At 33.1% G+C, this 10,151-nt stretch overlaps 1 protein-coding gene across 2 annotated transcripts in view; it reads right to left on the bottom strand.

Annotated features, from left to right (window-relative positions):
• LOC108965472 (sodium/potassium-transporting ATPase subunit beta-2) overlaps positions 1-10,151 on the bottom strand; it is a 96,302-nt gene that overhangs the window by 33,725 nt on the left and 52,426 nt on the right. For both annotated transcript variants that reach the window (XM_018927920.1, XM_018927919.1), the window contains one exon: positions 2,910-3,050. In XM_018927920.1, coding sequence (XP_018783465.1) covers positions 2,910-3,050 — 141 coding nt within the window. The remainder of the gene's footprint in view (positions 1-2,909; positions 3,051-10,151) is intronic.

Below are 10,151 nucleotides of genomic sequence, written 5' to 3'. Positions count from 1 at the left end.
TTGAAAGATATTTACCAAAAGATAGATAGACAGATAAATAACTGAGGAATGCACTGCGACCTTAGGTCTATTGTGCCCTCTCCTAACTCACAGGGACTCGCTTAGCCCCAGCATATTGACCAGTCCAGTATTCTGCTGGGTGCTAGCGCGGCGATRTGATCCCTATCCGGAAACATGGCTCCAAGGGMMTTCGACCTGCGCCTACAGACTGCAATGCAGTCGWTTAACAGGTGCTCCGGRGTTTCAGGGTCMYTGTCGCAAAACCGACAGTTGGCGCAAGATGATAGGCCCATGTTAGCTAAGTGCCTTTTCAGCTTGCAGTGGGCGGTATAAAATGCAACCAGGATCCTGAGTTTGTTTCTTGGGAGGTTAATTAACCAAAAGATAGCCTTGTATAAAGAATTAATTRTGGCAGATTGAATAAATATACAATAAAACTTGGAAGAGTCTGAAAATAATATCTCAAGGGTGCCCATTTTACAGAAACAAAGTATTTGGAAGGATTTTAATTTGATTATCTTTTAGAGTAGGGTTTCCAAAAGGTGTGCCAAATTTTGTAAATGTAATATTGTACGAACTTCAAGCATGATCTTTGAAAATTATTCAGGAATTATTTAATATTTATTGAGCGCGCTTTTCGTATAATGAGTTTTAAAATTCCTCTTGGATCAAACATGCTAAGCGTTCAGCTAGTTGCTCATACGCCCCACCCCACTTATACACAACGTACCAAAAGTACTACCCACATTTATTCACTACTAACAATAGCCTATAAATTATAAACCGCAATTTTTGTAAATGATTAAAAAAAAATCCATTACAAAATAGCCATAAATTTTCAGCAAGCTCATAAATTTATTTCCAACCCTGCAATTAAAGCTACTGATTAGAAGAACGCTCCCTTGCACAGTGCTCGAGCATTTCAAACACCAGTGCTTTATTTTGAAGAACCTAATACAAATTCAATATGTATAGCACACCCACATCATTATAACAATAAAAAATAAAACGCCTAACCAAAATCGCTGCCAATAAAATAGAAAAGAGCACACGCTCGCATGCTACTGCTCGCATAGTTAATTATACGCCATGCTGATCCCAAGCTATTTGCGCGTGCAAATTTTGGTGGCGCCACGAGTATCTAAAATTATTTATTTATTTTCACATTTAGCGTTGTTGTGGAATAAAGAAAATTGAATTAAAATACATTTATAAATCCTCTGCACGTACACACAAACACTATTTGGGAGAGCAGACACGACCGCCTGGCTATAAATATGGAAATTCTACGCCTGACCGCGCATAATTTTTGAAGTGTTCACGCTATCACCGCAAGAATTTGAAAACAGCTAACAACCATTTCTTATATGTATATTTATTAACTGTATTTATAATGTTTATTGCGACACATATGTACTAGTTTTGTTATGGGACTAGGACAGCTTTTCGCATCATATTTCTTTATTTCAGTAATAGTCACTTGCTTATTGTCACTTGGTTGGTTGACTAAAAACAGAGAAATGCAGAAGCGCTAGATCGCATGCGGTCACGCTTATGGTGCATTATCCATTATGCTTCAACTGTTAACCAATTAAGCCTTATCCAGCAACTCAATGGATTTGATAAAAAAAGATTTTCCACCACAGCTGGCCAATGTCTTTAAAGTAGGAACAATTGACAGCCATGCTAAATATCGCGTCTCAATCGGCTGAACGCTGCACAAAGATCTGCAACATTATCTTCTCGTCATCCTTCGCGCATACTCTAGTACTAATATTTGTGTCTGCATTCTACCAATTGCTGTTTACTAATTTTCGGAAGATAAGACCCTAGAGAAACATATATCCTGTGATGACCCCAACAATGTTACTTAGTTCGCTCTTGCCTAAAATTAGATGGTTTAGATCTGCTCACCATCAACTCTACCCCAAAGTCCCTTTCTGGTATACACTTTCTTACTACTGTTCCAAGATCTGAGATGTATCTTTGGTATCCATTGCTGAAATCAACGTTTGAAGGAAATGAATGGCCCTGAAATGGCGCCCTGCGTGGGTCTATCTTTATATAAGCACTACAGATAGCCTTATATGCCGTATGTTTATCAACTAGAAGGTTAATGGACTTGTTGATTAGAGCAAAAGCCGACTAGGCACCTTCTGTTATGCTAATAATTTCAGCCTTAAAGACTGAATTGTAGTCATTTTCATTTGAAAACCTTCTGCGTATGGAAAATTACTTCTGTTCCTGTTTCAATCTTTCATCCAACGTCGAATATATGGACTTCGCCATTAGAACTGTCGATTCCGTTGAGAACCATTGATCTATTCTACTCTGTTGTTGTATGAAAACGTCATGTTTAACTCACCATGTACCTACTTTTCTGGGTCAACAATTATTACAATCTAGCTCGAGTTTAGTAACAAGGTCGAGTATCATACTATTCCCACAGTGACGTCGAACCTGAGTCCAATGGCTTAAAATCTACAGCCGGCTGATCTTAAGCATTATTCTTAACTGGAATAAGTATTAGTTATCTGAAGATTAAACTCCAAAACMTTTGACATAATAACATTATAAATATTAATTGTTTTGCTAGACAAGAACAAKTTCCAAAGAATAGCAGTCTTTCTTCTACTTTTATCTTAAAGTATAGTAATATATTTAGTGCTAGTTTACCAACTAAAATAAGTGCTTSAAAGAGTTGCAAATTTTATAAAACTTTGTTTAGAGTAACTTGGAATTCACTACATATTTTTGTCTGGCAACTGAATCATGATAATGGCGTGATTAAAACTTTCGGCACCTAAAATTTCTTACTACAACATCATTTCCGTTACTTTAAATGCAAATACTTCCACCCTTTCTAACCTTTTTAGAAAGAAATAGTTACYCAAATGTGCTCAACTCACCTGGATTCGAACCAATCATTCCATCGCCCAATGTCCATTTGGGTTTATCCACTTGCAGTGTTTGATAAAACACAGCCAACATGGCAGCGAAGAATCCAGTTAACGCCGCATAAAAAATAATATAGAAAAATAAAATTTTTGCTGCAAAGAAAAAAAGGGAAAATATATAGATTATTAGTAAACATTTAAATTTGTGAAACATTTGTCATTAAAGTAATTCAAAAGATTTTCAAAAAAGCTTTAATATACATTATAAAGTATTTTAAAAATTTTCTGCTGGAAAAATTTTTTTTGATACATATTCTTGTTACACTTTCTTGGCTCAAATTTTGACTAAAACTAAAAATTTTACACTACTTTGATAAATATATCTCAAGCGTCTTAGTCTTAGCGTCGCATACAAAAGATCTATCAMCAAAATCATCAATTATTTAAGAGTAGAGATTGAAAGTTTCAATTATTTRTACCACGCAGTAAAAATGAGTTTTAGTGTAATGAATTTTAATATGGTTGTGAACTYGGATATTTATGTTTTAGCAGAGACATTTACCAAAAATTATCCAATTTCAATTTTTTCGGTTAATATACATCGAGCCGAGACATAACCGAGGGCGCCTCTGTTATTAGGATTTCAGCTGGATGTAGTTTTATATAATTCATACGGTTGTGAACTTGGATACATACATTCTAGCAAAGATATATTTTTCGCAATAAAATGGCATTTATTAGTAGAGGACTGTCTATGGTGAAACTTTATTAATGAAGAGTAGTCGTAAAAACAACGGTATCATTATTCTTATTAATCAATTGAACGCTTGGTTATTCTTACTCCAGATTGTAACAAAATTATAACTGACTCAGCTTGGCTCCATACACACTGAAAAACCGATATACAGAATTACTACATTAAACATAAATTTATCGTTTTCGAACGGAATAGAAATTTCTGAAATAAATCTTTTGGCCTATAACAACATTCTGTGAGGCTGCCATTTGAGTATTCCCAAAAAAGATACCACGATCTATTACGGTAAAGAGCTTGATAAATGATCATTTTGGAGGGATCCTTTCCCCAAAAAAAAAAAAAAAAATCAAAAGGATTTGGAAGACGAAACAGTGACATTACTCCAAGAAATATTTATTATATACAATGAAAACATCAAGTATCAATCCATGCCACTGATATGAATTTTAATTAAGGTATGATTTATTAAAAATCACCTTCGTAATTGATTTCAGTTAAACTATCTTCAAAAACACATTTACCTAGCGTAATTGGCTAGAGCCAATCGCTCGCACACACCTCTGCGACACGATTAAATATACATGAAATGCATGGGTGAATTTTTAATATCCAACCAGCTGATACTAATCAGATTCACTTCTGTCAACTGTGGTAGCGCCACCGCAGAAACACACGCACGCACCGCTCGCGCCCTACTTCTCTCTGCCTACCACTATATTTCATCTGTTCCTTTTCTACTGTTTCTAAATTGATATTTGAAAATTTTGTTGTTGGCATTTCAGCGSCAAACCCGCAGCCATTTGCAGCCGCTTTCGCGGTTTTTCCGAAGCAAAGTAAAGCCATAGCAAAWATTGCTGCTTTGGCTTAAGTGGCGGCAGCTGTTTGTATTTATAATGCTTTTCCAGGGTTGCTATGYCGATTTGTGCACAATACTTATTTTCGTTCAGGTGTAGGTTTGTAGGCGCTGCGAATTTGCATTTTAATTGACAAGCCAACGAAAGGCAAGCAACTGTTGTTTCTTCTTGCTCCGCCATTTTGAGGTTATAAATAGGAGCGTATGAAATATGAATTTAAGTGTAATTTGAAAGAGATCGATAACTACATATCTGACGTCATTACTATTATTGTATTTTATACCTACAGACTTTTGAACTGTTTTTATGGAAAATATACAAACGAAATCTGCAAAAAACCTAACTAGTTTTCAGACCATACATCTAGAAATCATTCTTACTTATTTTTTATAGTAAATAATTCTACCTTATTGATCCGCTTAGAAGTAGGTCGGTCGATGTATGTCTACTCATCGTTACATTATAGTTAATGCCAAAGAAAATTATTGAAGATTTCCCTTTTCAGTCGGATTTGGGTACCGTAGAGATTTTATTCACAGTAATAGTACCCAAAGCCACAAAGTGTTTTCCCGCAGATTAAAACTAACAAGTAAGTCTAAGTAAGGCGAGCAAAGCGAGTATAACTCAATACAAACAAAATTATGAAGCGGAACCGCCTCCAAGGAGCATCAAGAGGTCCTTCCTAAACCATTAACTCTCTCATAGTGAATGGTGTATTCGGAGTCAAAGCACCACTCTTTGCAGACGACCAGCTCGAGTTGCCGCGAGTATCGGGATCCCGCTGCGCAATTTTATTCTGGATACTGTAGTAGGTTAAACTTCTACTTATCCAAAATCGACCCCAACATACCAAATAGTTATATGTCCAGCACGCAAGAAGCTAGCGCATGACTCTAACTACCTCTTTGCATGCCCAATTAAACCTACATATCTGACACGCCCCTCCCTATGGTCCGACCAGATTGAAGCAGCACGTTTTCTGGGCCTACCATTGGATGRCCTCGATGACAACTTATCTGAACCTTATCACCYTAACGGGGACGAGATCACAGTTACAACAACAACAACATTGGAATCATTTCACTACTTTGATTTTTTCATCCGTGTGAAAAATCCTTTAAGGTTAGGAAGAAATGTTGTTGGTGCAGGGATGCTCAATCAGAAGTTAAACGAACACCTTTGTCTAACAAAATTATAACTGATTCAGCTTGGCTTCATACACACTGAGAAACCGATATACAGAATTACTACATTAAACATAAATTTATCTTGGCGCCGACTACAACCACCTCTCTTTTCACACTCTCCTTCTATCTCTTTTGTTGTTCGAAAAATAATGGTTTTGACATTATATTGTTGTTGGTTTTAAAATTTGTATTTAATAGTAACTCCTTTAGTGGAATCTCTTCCAGACTGCGGTGTTAGTTAATGAAAGATTTTCAGCTAAGCATTTCTAGAACTGAAACTAACTAAAATCCAATTACGTGATAGGTTATTTAAGAGATTTTTCTAATTTGACAACTCGAGTCTGAAATAGGATCAGTTATGGTCACTGATCATAATTRACTGGGAAGATTCTCTTCAGTGGGAAGATTTATCTGACCCGTCGGTTGACTTAGAATAATTCATTTAGACATAAAACCTGAGATATTTATTGGAAGTGATTAAGAATAAAGTTAATTATGTTCTTTTTAGGCAAAAGAAAACTTACTAAGCTTCAAAAGCAAAAAAAAGTACAATTAATGGCTGTAGATTCGAATTACATAAATACTTTCCCAACARTTTTCTTTCAGATAGCGCGTATGAAATATACAAATTGTTAGATATACATTTCACTTGCACTTTGTTTACTTCGCATTTCCAATTGCTGGCATCCTTTCGAACAAATAGTTTTACTTTCCAATTTTTCAAAGATAATTAAAATAGCTTAAAGCGCACTAACAAACAAGTAAACTATTGGCTTACACATTAATATAATATATGAATATGTAGTTGTAAATGTATGTATGTAACAACTAAATACATACTCATTTACTGCACTGTATAAAGACATTCCAAATTTCATTTTCTTTTAAATTCCATTTTTCCATTTTCCSCCATAGCAATTGAAAGTTCGCCATTGCTTGTCTTGCATACATTTCTGCTGCACATGCATGCTTTTATTTTACCGTTAGTAATGGAGGTAAAATTGCTTGGCAACGACAAGCTAACCAAAGTGCTAGCAATTAGTTTGTACTATACTAATTTTAAAATTTATTGATTCGAAAATGTTGAGTGCGCCAACAATGCTATTCTGCAACCAAACTCTTCCCGCATTCCTGCCTCTAGTTGAGTACTGGCATAGCTAGTTATAATTCTATTATAGTTTGGGTTGATGGAATTTTCTTGTTTGTTCGGTGTAGTGAGTTTTCTAAACTTTGCTGCGGTTGTTTTTAGATTGGCAATGACAAATGCCGTTAAAACTGCATGTGCAAAATAAATTTAAGGATTGATGATATCGAATTTCTACTGGTAAACTTAATGTTAAATTGAGGTTATCTATGTAGGCCTAATATAATATTTGAAAGTTAATTATAGTCGTCTTTAAGAAATGTAATGAAATTTAAGTATTCGGAATCGTTTGATTATATTTAAATTGAGTTCCTCAATATGTTGTCGAGTTATAGTTATTTAACATTGAATAATATTTTGACCTTTGTTTCAAGCTAAAATGTATGTGTTCGTWTGTTAAAAATATAATCTGAACACTTTTAAAGATACATTTTTGTTAAATCTGAAATGGAAGAGTCGAAAATTGAAGTCTTCTTCAAAAGCCTTAATTTATTCAATAAATTTTTCTCTCAGAAATTTAAATCGTTTCCCATAACCTTTTATTTATTCAAAAATTTATATCACTTACCATAGCTCTTTAATTTAGTAAATTAATATCTCTTCCGAAATTTTCAAAATACTCCAATTGTCACTTAATTAAGTGATTTAATAAATCTCTTACAATTTTAAATATTTTTCAAAGCTTTTTAATTTAGTCTACTGTTATTTCGCTCAGTAATTTAAATATCATTTCTTAATTTAGTTAATATATCTTTCAGAAAATGAAACTCTTTTCAAAATCTCTTAAATTTAATCTATTAATACCTCTTTCGAAATTTTAAAAATAATCAAATCTCAACTTAATTTAGTCACTTAATTAWTCTCTTGGAAGTATATGTCCTTTCCTTAACCTTCTTAATTTAGTCAACTATTATCCATATCCTTAACTAAGTCAATTAATATTTCCTCCAGAAATTTAAGTATTTTTCCACGGCGTCTTAATTTATTCCATTAACAAATCTTTCAGACGCTCCTAAATTTAACTTATTAATAATTAGTTAATTAATATTTCTCTCAGAAATTTAAATCCCTTCCAGTACCATCTCAATTTAATTAATTAGTATCTCTCTCTGAAACTCGAACTCTTTCCCATATATTAGTAATTTATTGAACTAATTTTTCTCTCATATATTTAAATCCTTACAGTACCTTCTTAATTTAGCCTATTAATATTTCTCTTAGTAATGAAAATATTTCTTCATAGCTCTTTAATTTATTTAATTAATATTTCTTTCAAAAAATTGGATTATTTCTAAACATTTCTTAATATAATCAATTAATATTTATTTTTGTTGTTATATAAATATCTATTATTTGAAAGAAATATTTATAAATATCTTCTGAAAGTTGCTGTAKCAAAATGACTATTTATTTCGCTATCTAGGCCCAAAGGTAACTATTTACCACTCRTTCATTACAAAATGAAAAAACTTTAATGCCCACATGCCAAATAAATTACTTTTAAGCTGCTGCAATAAATTTCGAAATATGTCGATGAAATAGTTAAAAACTAACAGCTGTCACTTTGTAATGCAAAAGAGAAAGAAAGAAGAAATTGTTAAGATGCTTGCAATGAAAATTGCAAGAAAATATTTGTAACAAAAAAATTAAGAGAGAATTTTTAGAATTTGCCAGCGGAGGGTGGCGAAATGAACTTGCGGAAAAAAAATAAGAAGAAAGTTGAGTATATACATATACATGTGCATGCTATACCTTGCTATAGAAAAGTTTTGTACAAAAACTTCATCAGAAGTTGAAACTAATCATAAGTATGTAGCAGTCAACTAAAGCTTTCGCTTCGGTTAAATGAAGTTAAGCGTCGGAGCTAGTTGAGTATGGTTAGACGTTTGAAAAAGCTAAAYGCGTTTTTAAGGAAATGTAGGCCCACAGTGGAATCTTCAAATCAARCGAAGATAGCTAAAATCAACATATACATTTGTATATGAGTGTTGGAACACCAGTGCGTATGAGTAACGTACCTCAACTATTTATCAGTATTTTCTTGGTATGCCAAAGAGGTGTACTTAAACTGATTTATAAAGCTAATTAAAAGTATATATGTTGCACTTTATGYCAGATAAAAAGTAGGAAAGCCTTTATTGGGGAAGATATTGAGCCAACTCCTTAATTTTCTCGTRAAAACAATATGTATGTATATGGAAGCTTGTGGTTGAACATTTTTTTTTTTTTCATTTTTTAGAAAATACATAATAAGGCAATTATTATGAACATTTTGTATATTTGGAAATTTCGCTCATATTATTGCACCCAAAAATCTCAAACGTGGGGGTAAGCAAAATATGTTACTCATGCGTCGTGGTGTCCTTTAGATATAASTATAATCGTTCAAAAGTTTTGAGAAATAAAATAAATTACATTGCTTTTCTACCTAAATTTATTCTTTTTTAGGCAAAAAATAATACTTTTTTTTCAAATTATGGTTTCTTTTAACAAAAGTTGTATTTTAGCAGAGCGAGGAGCTTCTCGTTTCTTACAATAAAASTCAATTGTGTAAAAACTGCTGAGTTTAAGTTCTACAACTTAATATTTCATATCATTTTTACCATACATAACTTAAGCGTATGATATTTCACTACACTCCATTATTTTAGCTGCACATGCACTTATAAGTATTAACTTAAGTAACTTATAGCCGCAGAAGAATAAGTGCATATGAGCATAGTAATAAAGAAGCCACACGCAGAGCTTTTTTGCTATTTTATCACCAAGACTTTTATCATTTTTTCACTTTCTTACTTACATTTCATACTCTATGTGGACACCGTTGAGTGCACTTATGTGAATGTACGCAAAATGTAAAAGTTGCAAAGAATTCGCTGAGAAACACATGAGCGTTATATGCCGTTAGGGACATTGTTGGTGGTGGTGGCGTAATGTAAGTATATGTCTGCATTTGCATATTAAATGTTGTGCTGATGCAGCTTTTCAGCGGTGGCAAGCGAATGTGATAGATGTGAAGCTGAGTGAAAACATTTTCATATTTATGGTTTGCTTTCGCTTTTTAAAAACGCAAAAAACGATAATACAAAAGATATGGTGAAATAGTTGAAAGCATGGGTCAGAGCAGTGGAGGAAAACATACTCTTTGCAGTGGAATTTTCTTTACATACAAATGTAAAAAAAAGTAGTAGAATATTTTGAGAATAGTGCTAAGAACAACGTTATTTTCTTATGTCAACTTTCGCTTTTCTGTTTTTAATTGAAACAATTTTTAAAATTAACTATAAATGTATAAATATGAAGAATTTAAAA

Source organism: Bactrocera latifrons, unplaced genomic scaffold, assembly GCF_001853355.1.
Source record: "Bactrocera latifrons isolate USDA-ARS-PBARC rearing strain unplaced genomic scaffold, ASM185335v1 scaffold_14, whole genome shotgun sequence".
Lineage (NCBI taxonomy): Eukaryota > Metazoa > Arthropoda > Insecta > Diptera > Tephritidae > Bactrocera > Bactrocera latifrons.
This window is presented reverse-complemented; position numbering and strand designations above follow the sequence as displayed.